This window comes from Bison bison, unplaced genomic scaffold (assembly GCF_000754665.1).
Source record: "Bison bison bison isolate TAMUID 2011002044 unplaced genomic scaffold, Bison_UMD1.0 scf7180017864238, whole genome shotgun sequence".
Classification (NCBI taxonomy): Eukaryota; Metazoa; Chordata; class Mammalia; order Artiodactyla; family Bovidae; genus Bison; species Bison bison.
The window spans coordinates 2,498,405-2,519,010 of NW_011494810.1; the positions used below are offsets into that span (position 1 = coordinate 2,498,405).

Sequence of the window (20,606 nt, forward strand, 5' to 3'; positions counted from 1 at the left end):
CCTGACCTGCCTCTTGAGAAATCTGTACGCAGGTCAGGAAGCAACAGTTAGAACTGGACATGGAACAACAGACTGGTTCCAAATAGGAAAAGGAGTACGTCGGGGCTGTATATTGTCACCCTGCTTATTTAACTTATATATAGAGTACATCATGAGAAACACTGGGTTGGATGAAGCACAAGCTGGAATCAAGATTGCTGGGAGAAATATCAATAACCTCAGATATGCAGATGATACCACCCTTATGGCAGAAAGCAAAGAGGAACTCAAAAGCCTCTTGATGAAAGTGAAAGTGGAGAGTGAAAAAGTTGGCTTAAAGTTCAACATTCAGAAAACGAATATCACAGCATCCGGTCCCACCACTTCATGGGAAATAGATGGGGAAACAGTGGAAACAGTGTCAGACTTTATTTTTTGGGGCTCCAAAATCACTGCAGATGGTGACTGCAGCCATGAAATTAAAAGACGCTTACTCCTTGGAAGGAAAGTTATGACCAACCTAGATAGCATATTCAAAAGCAGAGACATTACTTTGCCAACAAAGGTCCATCTAGTTAAGGCTATGGTTTTTCCTGTGGTCATGTATGGATGTGAGAGTTGGACTGTGAAGAAGGCTGAGTGCCGAAGAATTGATGCTTTTGAACTGTGGTGTTGGAGAACTTTTAAGAGTCCCTTGGACTGCAAGGAGATCCAACCAGTCCATTCTGAAGGAGATCAGCCCTGGGATTTCTTTGGACGGAATGATGCTAAAGCTGAAACTCCAGTAGTTTGGCCACTTCATGCAAAGAGTTGACTCACTGGAAAAGACTCTGATGCTGGGAGGGATTGGGGGCAGGAAGAGAAGGGGACGACAAGGATGAAATGGCTGGATGGCATCACCGACTCGATGGAAGTGAGTCTGAGTGAATTCCGGGAGTTGGTGATGGACAGGGAGGCCTGGCGTGCTGCAATTCATTGGGTCACAAAGAGTTGGACACGACTGAGCGACTGAACTGAACTGATGCTGTGCCTGATGGACCATTTAAGTAAGAGCTTTGTTTTCGTTGTTGTTGTTTTAGAGTTAGTTTGACTGCTGTGCAATTCCCTCCTTCAGGCCAACTTTAAAACCGCCTCAGGCGATAGGTACAACCGCGGCCTCACCCCCACCCTATTCTCCAGCGTAGGCAACCCCTATGTGACGTCACGGTTACCTCAACTTCATAACCACGCCCCTGAATACGTCATAGTGTCCTGGGCATCGTAGGCACATGGCGCAGCTGGACAACCCTGGAAAGTGCGAAGCGAGGGGCGCACTCTGAGCCGGAATGGGCGACTGGAAAGGTTACATCAGTGCAGTGCTTCGGGACCAGCGCATCGACGACGTGGCCATTGTGGGCCACTCGGACAATCGCTGCGTGTGGGCCTCGAGGCCTGGGGGCCTGCTGGCGGCCATCTCACCGCAGGAGGTGGGTGTGCTCACCGGGCCAGACCGGAGCACCTTCCTGCAGGCCGGGCTGTGCGTGGCGGGCCGCCGTTGCTGCGTCATCCGAGACCACCTGCTGGCGGAGGGGGACGGAGTGCTAGACGCACGCACCAAGGGTCTGGACGGGCGCGCCATCTGCGTGGGCCACACGCCTCGGGCGCTTCTCGTGCTCATGGGCCGGCGGGGTGTGCATGGGGGCATTCTCAACAAGACGATGCACGAGCTGATCCATGGGCTGCGCTCGCAGGGCACCTAGCAGGACAGCCAGCCAATCCAGAATAAAGTCTGACCTGGGCGTGGCGGACTCACACTTGAGTTGTGAGGGGGAGTGGGGGAATTGCTGATGAGGAAGGTACTTTACTAGATCCTTGCAGAAGGGTGTCTGGTGAGGTTGGTATGAGTCCAGAGGCTTCCCAGTCTCCTAGGCTCTATCTCAGGACCTCCCATGGGTGCCCTGCCTCTGGACTAACTCCCTAGGCCAGAGTCCGAGGGCCTTGGTGCCTCCCCAGGGTCCCTAGGGACATCCAAGCTGAGGAGGCATAGCCTCCTCAAACCCTCCAACTCAGACCTGAGTATCTTTTCCCACAAAACTTCCACAAGTCTGTGTGGGACAAACTCTAAAGGAAGTCCCCTCCCCACCCTCCTGCACCACTCCCTAAGCTGGGGCCAGTGTACTTCTCACCTCCAACTAGCAAGAAGAAGCACTAGCAAGGGCTGTGGGTGGGTAACATGATGGGGTTGGTAGCTTGGAGAACAGCTCTGGGGCTTCCAGGCCCTTGCATCCCCCCACAACACTTCAAAGCGGGTGGATGTGGAGGTGGGGAGGCAAGTGTTGTAGACCATCACAACTAGATGCGGGGCCCTACAGTCTTCCTGCCACTTTGGGATCCAAAGGCCCCAGAGATGTCCCTGGACTAGAGGGAGGAGCTTTGGCATTGCCTGCACTTTGCCTCTCCTTCTGCAGACCTCTGTTCAGGGGGCCCTATGGGGGAGGAGGAATTGAAAAACTTGTGTGGGCTTAAATGAAGCCTGGTTTACTGCCCAAAGGCAGAGTATAAAGGTGGGAGGGAAAGTGGCTGGTCTCTGCCCGCTGCACACTGGGGCCCAGGGCATGGCTTCTCTTGCCCATCTCCACCCTCCCTCTCCTTCCTCCAGTAGCCCTGACGGGCCCCCACCTGTCACTTGGTTTCTGGAGAACTGATTTTATCCCAGAGAAGGGTAGGGAGACAGGTAGAGAGCAGAGGTCAGCCTGCTGGGGTTGGGAGATAGAGGTGCACAGAGCCCTCCTTTCATTTGCCTTAAGGTAGCCCTCAAGGTGGCTTCCAGGGAGTTTGAATTGTGGATTGGACTCGTTAGGCAGAGTCAGGAGGATTGTTGGGGAGAGCTTGTTGGCTGGCTTTCCCAGAGCACAGCAGGCTCTCTTTCGGAGGGGAGACAGTACTGCTGAGCCCCAAACCATGATCTGTTCCTCCTCTCCAGATGGAGAGCAAGCAGATTTCCAAGTGCACAATAAGAGTTTCATTTCTTTCTTTTCTTTTTAATCAGGCAGTGTTAGGAAGGGGCTTATAGTGGAGATGCAGAAACCCTGGGCGAGGATGAGGAGAATGGTATCATGCAGGAAGGAAGGTGGCAGGGAGGGGGTGAGAATTCAAGCAGTGACTCAGGCACCCACATCTGTGCCCTAGCAAACAGCTGTAGGTCACGTACACAGACTCACCCTCATTCCCACCCAGCCTAGTCAGAGTTGTGCGTACACAGGGACACAAGTGCAGGCTTTCAAAAACATATGCAAAGGACTCACAATCATACCCAGATACCTTGCAGTTGGCATGTGGCCCCCCCACACGCACACATACACTGACTCTCAGCCGCACAAGCCGAGACCTCCCAGGACCTGTACAAGCACCGGCACATGCCCAGTCACACCCCTCTGCCCTTCCACCCTGGGCATCTCAGACACAGGCCCCTTCTGGCTCCAGGCAGCCATCTGGGCTGGAGTCTAGAGACGGGTGGCGTTGTGGTGATGGGGCATGGCAAGGCGGGGGGAGGGTGTGGCAGGGGGCAGTTCCTCCAGGAAGACCCTGGCGGGCAGTGGGGGTGAGCGGGGCTCGGCCCTGGCACAGCACAGGGTGGCACGGGTGATGAGGCGGTCCAGGGGCTTCAGGGAGTGCATCCATAGGGGCAGGAAGTCCCACGTCTGCAGCCACTTTGGCAGGCACCCGGGGCTGCGACTCTGCAGCACGCTGACAAGTACCACGAAGGCCAGCAGGGCCCCGAAGGGTGCACCCACACCTACCATAGCCCGCCAGCCTGCCATGGAGAGCCCAAACACCATCGAGGGCAGCAGCAGGAAGCACAGGAGGAGGTAGAGGACAGCGAACCAGCGATACTTGGCCGTGCGTTTGCCCAATGCCTTGGCCATGCGGATAGGCAGGCGCGTGCAGGGCATGGGGTACCATAGCAGGATGCCGGAGATGTTGAAGAAGAAGTGGCAGAGGGCAATCTGCAGGGGAGAGGGCAGAGGGGCGGAGGCGGGCATGGGCCCTAGCTCCTGAGTCAGGATTAGATGACGGGAACACCGGCTCTGGGCAGCAGGAAAGTCAGCACTGAGGGCTAGCACGCCCCCAGTGAAACACTGGTATACTTCCAGACCAGTGGGTACATAACTGCTGCCCTAAACTCTCCACATTTCTTCCCACTAAGCCCTCTCTCAGGAGTTCCCCAGCAGATCCCATCCAGATACGGGAGCTGAAAGATTCATACTGATTTCTGGTTCAGAAGCTCTGGCCTCCTGAGTGGGCAACATCCTGGCTTACCAGTTACTCCTTTGCTCCTAGAGCAGCAACCCCTTTGCTGTCTGCCCCCCAGTCCTTGATCCCCCAGATGGAGCTAGTCCCCCTCCTAACAGCACCCCTTCCCTAGAGTGTGAATCCCACCGACTCTTGTTCATTGATTGGCATGTGTGCGCGCTCAGTCGTGTCTGACTCTGGGTTCTCAGCAATGTCTCCCTTGTTAGACTCTAAGGTCTTGATGGTGGCGCCAGATATACTTTGCCCATATCATTTCCATAGAGTCTGGCATAGCAGGTGCCCCCTACTAGGCAGTCAAAAACTGTTTGGTACACACTGTCTACATGGGTCAGACTTCAGGTGCCAGTCTTAGCCCTGCCCACCCTCTGGCAGGGCTCCTCTCCCAAGCTCACCTGGAAAGCACTGGACAGCTTCTCCCGGGGGCTGGCCAGGGCAGCCAGTATAGCCGTGGTGGTGGTACCAATGTTAGAGCCTAGTGTGAGCGGGTAGGCACGCTCAATGCTGATCACACCGAGGCCTGAGGGCAGAGGAGAGGGCATGGGCTCCCCAGCTCCCTCCTTCAGTCCTTTCCCTGCCGGCCCCTCCCCACCCGAACCTGCCTCCGTGTGAGGACTCACCGATGAGTGGGGTGATGGCTGAGGTGAACACAGAACTGCTCTGGACGACAAAGGTCATGCTGGCCCCTACCACCATGGCAAAGTAGCCTGTGGCCCAGGTGAAAGGGGTGGGAAAGTCTGCGAGGAAACTGTCAGTTGGATCAGTGGGAGGGGATTGAGAGGGGCAGGGACGTTTCTTGGGGAGGAGGTCTCCAATGCCAGCTTCCAAGTGGCACCTTGTCAGTCTCCTACTCAACAGCGGCAGCTTCTCCTGGTCCTCCTTGATCTTGGATTAAAGACCCTTCTTAGCCTGCTTCCATCATACTTTTGCTCCCTTGTTCCTTCTGCCTGGGATAGCTTCCTCACTCCTAAATATTCATGCTCAGGACTCAGCGTGGATATCTCTGCCGCTGGAGAGCCCTCCCTGACCCCAGTCCCCAGGCAGACTTTGCTTCTCCTTCCTCTGAACTCTCACAGATCCACAAATGCCCCTTATTCCAGCATTTGTCATACGGCCTCTGCCCATGCCAGGTGGGGTCCCCAAAGCTCAACGTGAGGCTTAAATGGTGTCACTGCCCCAACCCCCCAAGTGCCCCCATCGCCCTGGATAAAGTCCAGGCTCTAAGTGCAGCCTGCGGGGCCCTGTTACCTCGCTGACCTCTCCCTGGCTTTGTCCACCTCACTCACCAAGCTCCCACCACAGGGCTGGCCACCTTTCTCTGCCACAAGCCTGCCTCAGAGCCTCTGCATGTACTGTTCCCGCCACTCAAAAAGCTCTCCGGCCACGTCTGACTGCTTCACATGTAGGTCCCTGCTCAAATGTCACCTCTGCACAGAAGCCACTGACCACCTATCAAAAGCAACTCTTCCGTACTCTATTTGCTATTTTTGCTTTCTGTTTGGCAGTTACTGTTCTCTTTTATCTAAATTCATCCCCCCTCGATCATTTTTTTTTTACTGTCTTCCCATATGTGCTATGAGCCCCCTGAGGGCAAGAGCCATCTCTGTGAGGCTCACCTCTGTATCCCTCACACCACTCTGTGCTTGGTACACAGAGGGAACTTAATGACTGTTAATTGAATCAAACAATGGCCTCTGGGAATCCCTTTGGAGCCACCTGCTAGAACGGAAGCAGCCACAGATTCCCAGCTTGTCAGCATCTCAGGGACCTCATATATCACCCAGTCCAACCTGTTCTTTGTTCACATGGGGAAACTGAGGCTCAAAGATGGTAGGGCTTTACCCAGATCACACAGTAAGGCAGTAGAAGTATTAACAAGATCCAGAAGGCCCGTCCTGGGGCCTGCCCATCCACCACTTGGGGCTCACCAGTGTTGATAACCTTCTGAATGACCTTGGCCACCTGGCCCTTGAGCAGAGAGTTGAGCATCTTGACAAGGAGGATGAGACAGGTGCACAGGAGTGCCAGGGAGCCAGCCAGCAGGATGAGCCCCACAGCTAGGTCAGGCAGCCCCGTGTCCACAAAGATGTGGTTGCCTGTGGGGTTGGGGAGTGGTATCAAGTTGCTGCCCCCTCAATCTGGCTCCCAGCCCCCAACCTTTGCCACCCTCTTGGACTCAGAGCCTCGTGTTCCTTTAACCTCTACATGAGAGCCTGACCCCAGCCCAGGAGCTAGGCTGGCCAACAGATGTCCTCCTGGGCTGGAAGCAGCAGTGGCCAGGTGGAAGATAGCCCTGCCTCTGCCAGGCTCTTCCCTGCTGGGCTGGACATCTCCCATACTGTGGGCACTCACATTTCTCCAGGGTGGCATTCCTGAGCATCCGGCTGGTGTTGGCCTCTGCCCTGGGCATAGGAGTGGGAACCTAGATTAAGAGGAGAGGTCAGTTCAGTTCAGTTGCTCAGTCATGTCTGACTCTTTGCAACCCCTCGGACTGCAGCACACCAGGCTTCCCTGTCCACCACTGACTCCCAGAGCTTGCTCAAACTCATGTCCATCAAGTCGATGATGCCATCCAACCATCTCATTCTGTCATCCACTTCTCCTCTTGCCTTCAATCTTTCCCAGCATCAGAGTATTTTCTAATAAATCAGTTCTTCAAATCAGGTGGCCAAAGTATTGGAGCTTCAGCTTCTGCATCAGTCCTTCCAATGAATATTCAGGACTGATTTCCTTTAGGATTGACTAATTTGATCTCCTTGCAGTCCAAGGGACTCTCAAAAGTCTTCTCCAACACCACTGTTCAAAAGCATCAATTCTTCAGCGCTCAGCTTTCTTTATGGCCCAACTCTCACATCCATACATGACCACTGGAAAAACCATAACTTTGACTAAGTGAACCTTTGTTGGCAAACTAATGTCTCTGCTTTTTAATATGCTGTCTAGGTTGGTCATAGCTTTCCTTCCAAGGAGCAAGCGTCTTAATTTCATGGCTGAGATTGACATAGCAAATTTAGGAAAATGCATTCTGAGACTGGGGCTAAAATGGGGGTTAGGGAGAGATGGGGATGGAGAGGATACAGGTGGTCCTTGTGACTGCATGCCCCTGGGTGCTTTGCTTGCCCTCTGTTTCCTCTAGTGATGAAATGGGGGTGAAAACATCTGCCACAGGAGAATCTGGCTGAAGTTGGCCCTCAGAATACTCTACTGCATCAACTCACTGATCTGGCTCTCACCGGGGCCTGCAGGGGCCTCCTGATCAGATAGCGTCTTGTCCATGTTTCTCCCACCTCTCCTTGGCCCTGGATGCTGCTGAGCATGGCCCACTTCTGGAAACTCTCCCTTTCCCATCTTTTATTATCAATCCCTGCCTCAGTGCCCCCCTCTTCCCTGGTACCCTTGCCCCATCCTCTCCCCTCGGGCATCTAGCCCAAGTTCTGGAGTTTTCCTCAACTCCTTGTCCAGAGAGGATGGAGCCGAGGGCCCAGGCCCCATATTTCTTCCCTCCCCCTCTAATGTCAGTGAAGAGGAGAGGGTTCCCGAGGAGGTCCTTTAACTCAGAGGGCCCAGGGCCAGGCAGGTCGCCTAGATGAGGGGCTCAGGCTGTGTGTGGAGGTGTTGGGAAGCATGTTGGGTCTAAAGGGGCAGCAGCTGCTGAGCTCCAGGCCACTGTCACCATCCAGAGATGCAGCCCAGCTCAGCCACAGGGCCTGCTTTTACAAGAGAAACCAAAACTCTGAACATTTAGATAAAATCTCCCAATCTGTAAATGTTGGCAACTGCTTCAAGATGTACTTTATAATTCTGTGAAGGCCAGTCTGACCTGGGGACAACTCCTTTGTAGCCTTCTTGAGTTAGGGATTTTTTTTTTTTTCCTGGCACAGCTTGTAGGGTCTTAGTTCCCTGACCAGGGATTGAACCCAGGCCCTCGGCAGTGAAACTGTGGAGTCCTAACCCCTGGACTGCCAGGGAATTCCCTAAGGAGTTCTTTTTAAAAAATGCAAGCTGAGGCTCCTTACCTTTCCCCCAGCATCCTGTCAGTGAAAGGAGAAAGTGGGCCAGGCTTGGCTGCAGAAAACCCATGTCACGAAGGACAACTTGGGTCCTGGAAAGGGGTAGTGACTCCTTGGGTCCCTAGCAAAATGCAAGAGCCACAGTGTCTGTCACCACATTCTGCCACCTGTGGGAGCTGATATAGACCCTGGTCCCATTCTCCCTAAGGGGTCAGCAGCTCATACCCCTCTGACCTCCCTGGGTGCTGGGGGGAGGGGCTCAAGTGGGGTATGGCACTTGGATTTACAGCTCCTTTATGTTTTATTCTAAATTGTGTCATTTAAAAAAAATGTATGTTAGAGATGGGCTTCCCTGCTGACTCAGATGATAAAGAATCTGCCTGCAATGTGGGAGACCAGGGTTCGATCCCTGGGTTGGAAAAGATCCCCTAGAGAAGGAATTGGCAACCCACTCCAGTATTCTTGTCTGGAGAATTCCATGAACAGAAGAGCCTGGTGGGCTAGAGTCCATGCGGTTTACAAAGAGTCAGACAAAACTGAGTGACTAACACACACTTGTTAGAGATAAGAACTACTTATGGCACATGACTTTAAATCGGGGCTTATTTTAGTGGCATGTAGTCCCGTGAGTGGGGCAGCGCACTCATCTGTGCACCCATATTAGAGCCCTGCAGCACCTTCAAGCCTTGGCCATAATCACAGGCTGAGAAGTCAGAGAAAATGGTCTCTGATGGGCTTGATTGCAAAAGCTGGCTGGGAAAGCGATAGTAACTGGGAGGGAGCCAGGTTTTTGCTATCAGGCAGATCTGAGTTCAGTCCTGCTTTTTATCCCAACTATCTTGCGCAGGTCATGCCACCTCACTGAGCCTGTTTTCTCTAAAGCAGGGTAAGAAAAGAGCTGTGCTCAAACCCCAGCTGAGCACTCCCTGCTGTGTGACACTGGACCAAACACGAAACCTCTCTGAGCCTCCTTTTCCTTGTCTGCAGCGTGCGGTCCATAATGCAGCCCACTTCTCCCCAGGGGCTAGTTGTGAGAAATCTGGAAAAAGAAAGTGTGGAATTTATGTGCCTGAAGAGACAACCCAAACTAAGAAGACCTCTGGCAACTGAAAATGTGAAAGTGTTAGCTGCTCAGTCATGTCTGACTCTTTGTGAGCTCATGGACTATGGCCCGCCAGGCTCCTCTGTCCATGGGATTCTCCAGGCAAGAATACTGAAGTGGGTTGCCATTTCCTTCTCCAGAGGATCTTCCCAGCCCAGGGATTGAACTCAGGTCTCCTGCATTCCAGGCAGCCTTTTCACCATCAGAGCCACCAGATTAAGCTCACAGAGGGATGTGAGCTCCAAGAATTCTCCCCACCACCCCGGCGGGAGGTGGGCGGGGAAATAGCAGCAGTGTTTGGGCCTGTACTGAAGCGGCTCCTCCAGGAGAAGGGGTGTTCTAGGGTCTTTGTTTTCCTGGAAGCAGAGCGTGAGTGCCGTGCTAGTGGCACCCTCTGGTGGCGAAGAGGAGAATTCATTTTTACAGCCCTACCTATCACCCCGGAAGGTCTCCAAGTGGCTGTGGTCACCTGCTGGCATTTATGCAGGATAGTCAGAGTGGGCAATGGACACATATGGTGGGATATACATCTGGAAGAGAAGTCGAAATGGAGAGTCAGGAGTGTGGGGTGTAGTTTACGCCAGGACTTTGGTCCCCCCTCAGTTGCATAGCCTTGGACAAACCTGTCTGAGCCTGTTTAAAATGGGGTTGTGAGGGGCTTCCCTGGTCCAGTGGTTAGGAATCTGCCTGCCAAGGTAGGGGACACAGGTTGGGTCCCTGGTCCTGGAACTAAGATCCCACGTGCTGCAGAGCAACTAAGCTTCTGTATCACAACTACTGAGCCCTCGAGCTACAACTGCTGAAGCCTGGAGCCCGTGCCCTGCAACAAGAGAAGCCACCACAGTGAGAAGCCCACATACCACAATTAGGGAGTAGCCCCCACTCACCGCAACTAGAGAGAGCCCATGTGCAGCAACAAAGACCCACCGCAGTCAAAAAATAAATAAATTTTTAAAAATGGGGTGTGATAATCCCTGCCTCCCAGGTTGCAAGTCTGTGGAAGAAGCTTCTTTCATCCATGCATGTAGGGTTGACAATCCACAGGGTGACCAAACAGGAAGGTAATTCCCAGGACAGTGTCAGGATCCCCTGAGCATCAAGAGTTGTTGGAATACTAATACCAACTCTGGCTTTTTCTTTCACCATCTGGAAAATCCCAGACTGCCAATCACATAGGTGCCCTGGAGGCTGGCTCAGGCGATGTTGGGCCTGGCTTGGTGCAAGCTGGAGGCAGTGAGAACAGGTCAGAAGGGGCCACAGGGAGACCCAGTGGCCAAAGGAAAAATGTGTAGGAGGAGCTGCCAGGGCACCTGATTGTGAACCACTTTCCTGAGGGGACTGTCCCAGAGAGAGGGCCAGGACCGGGAGCTTACCTCCCACCCTCTGCCACTCTCCAGGCCAAGGAAATTCTATCTGGACCCTGCTGTCAAGGAAAGGTTTCCCCAGGAGGGCTGGGTTGAGAAACCAGTGCACGGGCGAGTGGTAGCAGGAGCCATGGAGGAACGTGTGAAAACAGGGAACTGGGCAGCTTGCTTCTGGTCACTGGACCTCAAGTTCCAGGTGGACCATGTCTGCCTCACCAGCATCACTAAGAGTTCCATCAGGTGAGGGCCCCGTTTGCATCCTGCAAAGGGAGACTGGCCGAATGCAGCTGCAGGCAGGTGGCGGGGATTTCAGTAAGCAAGGATCACCACGGGCCGAGGAACTCCCTTCCACAGCTCGCTTTTTGATCAAAGTGTGTGACTCACTTTGCAGTGAAGCAGAGGGGATTTTAGTGATTCAGAGAGCTTGGAGAGTGCCCAGCGTGCTTGTGAGGAGAGATGTGTTAGTGGGGTCATAAAGCCACTGCAAAAGCTGTCTGCATGGGTTTTTTGATATCGAACTGCCTTGAATACTCAGCACTGAGCTGGAGCTGTGTGCCACTCAGATGCAAAGGAAGCTTGCAGGGCTGGTTGAAAGAATGTTTTCTGTTCACGCTGGGATAAAGTCCAGGAACATCAAGTAGGGAGTGAAGAAGCTGTGCTGTTTCCTCATCTTTCTTTCTTGATGGCGTGACTTGTATGTCATAATCAAGGGGAAGTAGATACTGTGGATTGGAGAAGGCAATGGCACCCCACTCAAGTACTCTTGCCTGGAGAATCCCAGGGATGGGGGAGCCTGGTGGGCTGCTGTCTGTGGGGTCGCACAGAGTCGGACATGACTGAAGCAACTTAGCAGCAGCAGCAGCAGATACTGTGGATTATGGTTTTGATGAAGCGTTTTCCTTATTTGATGGCTAAATGAGAAAGTGTGGTAATTGCCTGCTTCTTTGTTAGCCTGGTGTGATGGCTGGTCAATGAGTGTCCAACTGATCCAAACGGAGCCTCATTCCAGGCGTGAGAAGCCAGGAAACAGCAGGAGAACACACAGGACAAGGGGACACAAGCCTGCAGCAGTCTCCAGCAGAAGGAGTACAAGTATCAGTACAAGTGGCTGTGTGTCTCCCGTGAGGTCTCCATGGCCTTCTTGTCCTGCTCCTGGGCTGGTTCCCTGTTGGTCCTGGTTTTCCCAGGCATCCTTGTAGCGCTCTCTCCCTGCCTTCCTCTGCCCACATTACCTGGGCAGAGCTGTCACTAAGCAAGTCCCTAGATCCCGATGGGGAGAGACAGCCCTAGAATGCAAGACCTATGCTTGGGGCCCTGAAGTGGTAGAACAAGCTTTAAAGGGTTTCTTAGCCTCTTGGAGCCTATTTCTTTACCTGTGAAACCACAGGGTTGAGCCAGATCAGTGGTTCTTCAACTAGTGGGCTTGTTGAAATGCAGACTGCTGGGCTCCACCAGATTTCTTTTTTCTAATTTAGTGGGTCTAGGAAAGGGCCAGATGCTTTGCGTCTCTAGTGGGTTCCCAGGTGGTAGGTGTGCCGTTGGCCCACACTTTGAGAACTGATCTTTGGGCTAATTCAATAACATGCCAACTCTAATTGATTAGCAATGGCTGCCTGAAGCCGGTGTGAGCCTGGGAGGGTGTAGCAATATCCGCCACAGGTGCAGTATCATAGCAGAAGTGCCCCCTACTTGTCCTCCCAAGCTAAAGGATTGCCAAGGTCTCTGGTGCTGCTGCTGCTAAGTCACTTCAGTCGTGTCCGACTCTGTGCGACCCCATAGACGGCAGCCCACCAGGCTCCCCCGTCCCTGGGATTCTCCAGGCAAAAACACTGGAGTGGGTTGCCATTTCCTTCTCCAATGCATAAAAGAGAAAAGTGAAAGTGAAGTTGCTCAGTCGTGTCCGACTCTTCACGACCCCATGGACTGCAGCCTACCAGGCTCCTCCGTCCATGAGATTTTCCAGGCAAGAGTACTGGAGTGGGTTGCCATTGCCTTCTCCGGCCAAGGTCTCTGCAGAGATTTTAACCAGACCATGACGCTAGCAGTCAGCTATCTGAAGAGGGAGTCTTCTCACCAAGGCTGGACCCGGTACTCACCTCTGTGGGGTCTGGGTAACACCAGACCCGGATGAGGCTGTGATTTCTCAGGGACTCGTCCCCCGAGGCAAGGCTGGTAATCACAGACTTGTCCAGCTGTGGGCAGTGTGGTCGGTGGGTGTGAGGGTGAGGTCCTACAATCCCCTGGGCCCCACCCCACACCCGCCTTGCCTCTACCTGGATGATGAGCTTAGTGAAGGGCTCCGTGATGATCTTGAGCAGGTCAGGGGCATCGCGGCCGCCGCGGATGTTGAAGGAGGCCACCACAAGTCGAGTGATGCAGTGCAGGTACCCTGTGGCAGCCTCCAGGGGCAGCAGCACCAGAACTGACAACCAGTTAAAGCAGTCGTGTACAGTAGCCCCCGCGAAGGCCCTGGGCAGGGAGGCCACATTGCAGAGCAGGCTGGAGCCGGGAGATGCTCATACTAGGGGCTCCTAGCATGAGGGACCACCCTCCCCCAACAAGGACAGGCCCCTCCCCACTCCCCCCTCACCGCCGGAAGTCAGTTCTGTCCCCCGCCTGCATCAGGGCCACAATGGTGTTGGTGACGGAGGTGCCGATGTTGGAGCCCATGATGATGGGGATGGCAGAGCTCACCTCCAGCACTGGTAGAAGGAGGCAGGAGCTGGGTGGGGCGGCCACCCAACTCTTGCCCCCACAGTTCCTCCTGTAAGACCCGTTGCCCACATCCCTGCTTCAGCTGGCATTCTTGCCATGCTGCTGACTCTGCTAAGCCTTGACATCACAGGTACGAGGGGCATGTGCTGTGTGCATGCGTGTAAACTGACGTTCACATATGCCTACTGCCCCTGCGAATATGTGACTGTGTGTGTGGGTGCGTGTCCATCAGGACATGGGTCCTATATGCAATTGTGCCTCTGTGCTTGTGTGTGCACATACGTACACGAGTGTGATGTCAGTTTCATGTGTCAGCTTGGCTAGTACCCAGTTACTCAATGCAACTCTGATCTAGATGTTGCTGTGATTTCCCTCAACAATCAGTTGACCTTAAGGAAACAAGATTAATCTCAGTAATCTGGGTGGGCCTCATCCAGTGAGATGAAAGGCCCCAAGAGCAAAACTGAGGCTTCCCTGGGGAGGAAATTCCACCTGTGCCCTGTGGTATCGGCTTCTGCCTCTGAGTTCTGGCCTGCCCTTCCCCATGGCCTGCCCAGCCTGCCTTGCAATCACGACAGTCAGTTCCTTGTGATAAATCGTAGATGTCTCTATACCTCCTGCAGGTTCTGTTTCTCTGATTCCTCTGGTTCTGTTCCCCCGACTGATGGAATGAGTGAGTGTGTGGCAACATGGAAGTGAGACTTCCTGGGCCTGTACTCCCCACTTGCCACCCTTCCTGGCTCCTGGGCACCCCTCCTGGCTGAGACTCAAGGCCACGCTTTGGAGAATAGAGTGGGAGATGCCAGAGCAGCCCATTGTCCTCTGCCCCTGTCTCCTGCTCTTCCCACCCAGAGCCCCAGGTCCAGCATCGAAGCCCCCTCTACTCTCCCTGACCCTGGTGGGCCAACTCACAGCCAGAAGAGACCATGCTGACCACAATGGATGTGGAGGTGCTTGAGCTCTGTACCAGCACAGTCACCAGGATCCCCACCACCAGGCCCGCTACCGGATTGGACAGGATGGCGTTGTCCTTGAAGATGTCGCCAGCCACCTTCCCTGAGGAACATAAGCCAACATTGTCCGAGACGCTTCGGGCCCCTTCCCTGGCTCCCTCCCCTCTGCCCTACCTCCAGCCAGCTGGAAGGCCGAGCTGAGCACGTCCAGGGAGCAGACGAAGAGGTAGAGGAAGGAAAGCATCAGTGGCACCTTGAGGAGAGTCACGCCAGCCCGGTGCAGCTTCTGGACCAATCCGGGTTCTGGAGACAGGTGGTTGTGAGTGCAGGGGGTAGAGGGTTCTGCCAATGACTGCCAACACCCCTGCTACCTCAACCCAGGCCCACCTGGCTTCCGCTCATCCTCCAGGGCCAGCTTGGCAGGCAGTGGGTCATGGTGCTCCACAACCTCCCCATAGGGGCAGCCATGCTCTGGGAGGGCCACGGGGCCCACGCTGGGGAAGCCATAGGCCGAGGTCCCTGGAATCCTGTGCAAGACTGGGGAACAAGGCTGATCAGGATTTGCCTGAGGCCTCATGTCCCAGGGAGGGTTGGAAGGGTTGGGCGGAGGGCTAGAGGCCTCCCTCCGGGGTGGGGCCGTAGGCAACAGAGGGCAAACAGGGTCCGGGGTGGGAGTAGCACTCACCCTGTGGGCTGGGCACATAGGCAAAGGCCGCTCCATGCATCATGTGCCCACCACGGACTGGGAGTGGGGAGACAGCCCGGCCTCCCACCTTCTCTCCATAAGACATCATCTCAAGTGCACACTGTGGGCCTGCGTGTCAGATGCATAGCAAAACTGAGTGATAACTGCTGTGCCCCGGAAACTGACACACACTCACACACTCATCCCCCTACATCCACACCCATACACTCACTTGCACAAACGCCCATGGTGTGTGATCCCGAACACACCCCCAGTGAAGCACACCCTCCACCACCACACATACCCAAAGAGGCACACAGATGCTCAGCACAGATTTGGGGATTCATTCATTCATTCAGCAAGTATTTATTGAGCATCTACTCTTTCTAAGGTACTGAGCTCGATGCTGGAGTACAGCTAGCTAAATACAGATACAGCTTCTGCCCCCAGGAAGCTCAAAGTCTAGCAGAGAAACAGATGTCAATGAAATAATCCCTCAGATCGATGGAACGTGGCAACAGGAACAAGCATTCTGATGACAGAGGAAGGTACCACCAGAGGTGTCCCAGAGGTACAGGGGTTCACCCTCACAAGTGAACTTCTTTCCCTATCCATCCCTACCCTTCCCTGCTCTGCCCCAGCAATACAAACACTGACGGGACTTTCTGCCGTGTATGAGGCTCAGACCGGGACTGGTTTAGTTAAGGAGGGTCCCCACCCAGACCCCAAGTCTGGGAAGTCTCCAATTTGCTTTAGGACCCCCTGAACTGCCCCAAGAGTTCTCAGTGGCTGTTGGGGTGGGAGTACCCCCATCTACTTCAGCACCCCCACCCTCCACCCCTCAACCTTATTCTAAGGGTCCTGACTGTTGGGGTTGGGGACCATGCAGAGCTGAATTCCAAGCCCTGGAAGAGCATGAGTCCATTCTGCAGACTCTGAGGCAGTGAGCCAGGCTGGGCTGGGACTGAGATGTTACAGGGGATGGGAAATGGGAGCACAGTAAGGACAGGGGCAAGGGGCCCATTTTCTGCTAAGATGGAGATGGGATTGGGATGTGGGGACTCTAGACTCACCTCGGTGTTCTGTGTTTCAGCTCCTGCCAAGCAGCTCAGGGAAGCCCTAGGAGCCTGAGGAAAAGCTAGGACCTTCTCTTTATACCTTTGGGTCAAGGGCAAAGTCCCTAGAATCTAGCTTCCCTCCCTCTGTTCCCCAATTAACTTCATCCCGGAGATTCCTCCTGGTTAATTGCTAATCGTCAGCTCTGCAGGGGGAGTCTGTGGATAGGCTCTTTCCTCTCCCACACAGATACCCAGCCTGAACTGTGACTCAGAACCGGCAAGGATGGCACAGATGATCCCATGTCCCTAGGCAGAGACTCTGATGTCACTCAGGCACCTCATTCTCAGAGTCCCCAGAGACGCCATGGCTCTGGCCTCTTTCCCTCATTCTTGGCCAGACAGTACTCCCCAGGAGGTAACCCAAACACACTTTATACTTGCTTTGCCTCTGAGTGTCCTTAAGGACATTTGAAGGAGAGAGAGTGTGTGATGGAGGAAACAGCAGAAGACAATCTCAAAGGGGCTGTGTAGTGCTCAACCGTGGAAGGTCCACAACCCTAGATCTGAGATATGACCCAAGAGAATGTGAAGCCCCTACTTGGATGGGGCAGGGCCTGGTCTACACTTTAGAATGGTTCTGGGTGTGGGAGGGTTGGCATGAGTCAAGGGGAGTGAGTCTGGAAGCAGAGAGACCAGGTAAGAGGGTGATGAGATGGTCCAGGTGATAGAGGATGAGGTCTGAATCTAAGTGGGAAGAAAAGAAACGGAGAGGAGAATGTGAAGAAAAGAAACGGAGAGGAGAATGTGCGCTCCCAGGATGCTTTTTATTGAAATTTGAAATTGTTAGGCCCTAGTTGTATTCTTTGCGACCCCATGGAATATACAGCCCATGGAATTCTCCAGACAAGAATACTTAAGTGGGTAGCCATTCCATTCTCCAGGAGATCTTCCCAACCCAGGGATCGAACTCAGGTCTCCCACATTGCAGGCGGAATCTTTATTGTCTGCCCAAGTAGTTGTTATGCTTGGGCGGAACAACTGGTGTTGGGGGTGGTGGAGGGAGAGGAGGTGTATCACAGCTGGGTTTCTGGATCAACAAGCTGATGATGACCTGAGGTCTGTTGAGGAGTCCCTGAAATGCAGGGAGTCTTTGAAAGTTTCTTTCCCTTTTATAGGACCTTGAAGCCTGAGTTGGGAGCCCTAACCTCATAGAGACATGTCATTCCTTTCTCAGGGATTTAGAAAATGGCAATGAATATGGATTTATATGGGAGCTGTAGGACTCAATGAACTAAACGACCCATCTCAGTGCCTTGAACAAAGGACCTCAGCTTGTTTGTTCTCTTCATGCTCTCATGCCCCTTTCACTGTTTCTAGGATGGTTGAAGTGTCCCTGCCAAAGAAATGGCCCCAACTTCTCCAGATTCTAAGCCCTGTTTCAGGTCAACAGCTCTTGGCTCAACAGCCCTCTCATTGCTCAACATCTTACACATCTTAGGGTGACACAGACCCAGTGTTTTCCTTCAAGGAGGATGGACATTTTTGTCCACTTCCCTCTTTAATATTAGTGCTTAATTTGCACAGCACTGTGGGATTATCCACTGCGTAGAGTTCACAATAGACTGTTGAAGTGACTAAGAGCAAGGAAACAGGCCAACCTGCATTTGGATCCCAGCAGCCCCACACTGCGGCCATGGTAGTTCAGGCCACAAAACCCACGAGGGTGAGGGGGATGGAGGCGTGCCTGGGATTGGTTTTGAGTAGAGTGATCATGAGTCCCAGTTTGCCTGGCCACATCTGGGTTATGACTGTTGGCCCAGAGTCCCTTTCATTTTGCAAAGTGCCCTGGTTTGGAGGATAAGCCATATGGCTTGTTCTGGAAGATTCTGAAGAACTAAGGCAGGGAATCAGCCACCGGGTGCTTACTAGAAGGGTCTCCATTCAGAGCAAAAGGAAAATAAAAGCAATCCTGCTACCCAGAAACATCACTGTGGTGTCTAAGACACTACCTTTCGTCTTTTTTCCCTGTGCCTGCCATCTATGGAGTCGCACAGGGTCGGACACGACTGAAGCGACTTAGCAGCAGCAGCAGCAGAAGACTGCATCTTGCTTTCTTTCATCTAACATTCTAACACAAGCCTTTTCCTCTGTCTTTACACCCAGCACACATATTGTTTTTAGTGATTGCATCACATTCAGTTATGAACCCTAATTTACATGTTGAACCTATGGGTGTTCTAGAACCTCTCTTACTTGGAGGAAGTGATTTGGGTAAGATTGGGGTTCATTCACGGGTGGTAGGGGTGTTGCTTATCCAGGGAAATGCAGTTATTACTGTATTCTTCTGTTGGATTCATCCTGAAGCTCAGAGGCCCTGATGGGTTTGGAGGTTGTCTGGGTACAAACATCCCCACCCATAGTGGTTCCAGGGACCCCCACCCACAGGCGTGGTCCTCTCTCCTGCCTGCTCCAGTCAGGCTCCAGGCAGGAGCAGTGGTATCCAAGGTGCTCCTTATGAACTGGAGGCACGTCTCCTTTTTAAGAAGGTTTGGACCTTTGACAGTTTTGAAGCCTACCTCCCCTGACCTCAGCTCAGGGTTTAGCAGGGGGAGACAGTTATTAATGAAATGCCTCACAGGAGATACAGTTACAAAATGCTGTGGACATGCACCAATTCCAAAAATATTTTGGGGGGAGTGGGGCTCCTTGGGTCTTCCCCAGTGGCTCAGTGCTAAAGAATCTGCCTGCCAGTGCAGGAGATGCAAGAGACGTGGGTTCGATCCCTGGTTCGGGAAGATCTTCTAGAGGATGGTATGGCAACCCACTCCAGGATTCTTGCCTGGAAAATCCCATGGACAGAGGAGCCTGGTGGGCTACAGTCCATGGGCTCACAAAGAGTCATACACAACTGAAGTGACTGAGCACTCATGCATGGGGCTACCACAGCCCTAGCAAAAGCATAGAGGTGATCAGAACTGCCTTTGGGACTCTTGAGAGCAGTGGAGAAGGTGGCCACACCCCAGCCCCCAAGCATTTCAGCCCCTCTGCTCATCTCAGCTTCTGCTCACAGCCTGCCTCCTCCCCTCCTCTGTGACAGACTCTGTGTGTCCCCTGAATGGTGGGTCCCACCCTGTCTGCTCACCTCTACTCCAGCCACGGCCTCCCCCAGACCTCTGGACCTGGAGCCTGGGTGGTTGGCGGTGCCTCACACTGAGAAAAGGCACGCAGGAGGAGCAGTTTTGGAGGGAAGATGCCAAGATCTGTCTGTTCTGAACTGTACTGCTGTGTCTGAGATGTCTCTGGTGCAGGCAGTTGGAGCTGCAGGTCTGATGCACACGGCATGCTCCTACCCCCACGTGGGGCCTCCAGCACATTCTGACCTCAGTGAGCAGCACATGGGCCAGACCCAGACCCAGACCTGGAGCAGGCATCTTTGACACGTGTTTGCCTCCACCCCCTGGTCTCAGATCCATCCCCCTATTTTCCCAATTTTTCTTTTCCGGGAGCTTCCTAATCCTTCTGCCACCTCCTGTCCTGGCCACCATTTCTCAGCTGGCTTAGTGCAATAGCCTTTCTGTCCGGTGGCTCCCCGCAATCCCATCTCCAGAAAAACTGCCAGCCACCTTTCAAAAGGCAAATCTCACCATGTCACCCCTGTTGCTTTTAAATCCTGTCCCTGCTAGCCTTTAGACCAGCATCCGGTCACAGCTAGGGGCCCAGTGTGACTTGACTTACTGCCTGCATGGCCTCAGGTGAAGGTGCCCGCAGGGAGAGTGGGCACAGTGAGGAGAGACCCAGCCAAGCACCCACATTTGAGGGAGGACACAGGAAGAGGTACAGTAGGAACCCAGAGGAAGAGCAGAAAAGCAGGTGCCCCAAAAGCCAGGATCATCCCCGTTTTGAAAGAGACACCCTGGTCAGCATGATCAAATACTGCTGAGATGTCAGGAAATGTGAGAACAGAGCAGACTGAGTGACCTGGGAGAGCTGAACCAGGGCAGTGCTAGGCAGAGGAAGGAGTGGGAGGTAGGAGCAGAGACAGTGCAGCTAACATGAATGGGGCAGGTGACAGACTTGGAATTTCATCACAAGGATGACAAGGGTCTCTCTAGGAGTTGCATAATTGCTGAATGGAGTGGAGAATGGTACCAAGAGCCAGTATGTGGATCAGAAAGGGTGCGAGCCTTGGGATCCGGCACAACCAGCTCTGTTTTTGCAGTTCTCTGTTGAGATTCATTTTCTCCTTAAATATACACCGTTTGCTTCACATGAGTTTTCTGTGGGACCTAAAGTTTGACAACAAGCAAAGGAGGAACAACTAACATTCCAGTCCATGGGGTCACGAAGGGTCGGACACGACTGAGGACTAAGCACCGCACCACCCTGGGTCTTCATTGCGGCTCGGGCTTTTCTCTAGTTGCGGCAAGCGGGGGTTACTTGCTCCTTTCTG

At 53.5% G+C, this 20,606-nt stretch overlaps 2 protein-coding genes across 4 annotated transcripts in view; one reads left to right on the plus strand and one right to left on the minus strand.

Moving 5' to 3' along the window:
* The window catches only part of PFN3 (profilin 3), a 5,028-nt gene extending 3,258 nt beyond the window's left edge, over positions 1-1,770 (plus strand). The window contains exon 3 of the mRNA XM_010846548.1: positions 1,159-1,770. Within this exon, the coding sequence (XP_010844850.1) occupies positions 1,305-1,718 (414 nt within the window). The 5' untranslated portion in view covers positions 1,159-1,304 and the 3' untranslated portion in view covers positions 1,719-1,770. The remainder of the gene's footprint in view (positions 1-1,158) is intronic.
* A 1,208-nt stretch (positions 1,771-2,978) lies between these two features.
* On the minus strand, positions 2,979-16,274 carry SLC34A1 (solute carrier family 34 (type II sodium/phosphate cotransporter), member 1). 3 transcript variants are annotated; one of them, XM_010846554.1, is made up of 13 exons: positions 16,172-16,274; positions 15,099-15,227; positions 14,801-14,950; positions 14,588-14,716; positions 14,373-14,516; positions 13,336-13,447; positions 13,019-13,214; positions 12,842-12,937; positions 6,622-6,691; positions 6,198-6,365; positions 4,890-5,006; positions 4,665-4,789; positions 2,979-3,965 (listed from the first exon to the last, which is right to left on the minus strand). In XM_010846554.1, the coding sequence occupies exons 2-13, from the start codon at positions 15,205-15,207 to the stop codon at positions 3,462-3,464; spliced, it is 1,920 nt and encodes a 639-aa protein (XP_010844856.1). In that variant the 5' UTR covers positions 15,208-15,227; positions 16,172-16,274; the 3' UTR covers positions 2,979-3,461. The 3 variants fall into 3 exon arrangements, with proteins under 3 accessions (XP_010844856.1, XP_010844857.1, XP_010844858.1); XM_010846555.1 differs by having other exon boundaries at positions 3,360-3,965; positions 4,665-4,744; XM_010846556.1 differs by lacking the exons at positions 2,979-3,965; positions 4,665-4,789; positions 4,890-5,006; positions 6,198-6,365; positions 6,622-6,691 and adding an exon at positions 9,542-9,911.
* Positions 16,275-20,606: the final 4,332 nt, after the last annotated feature.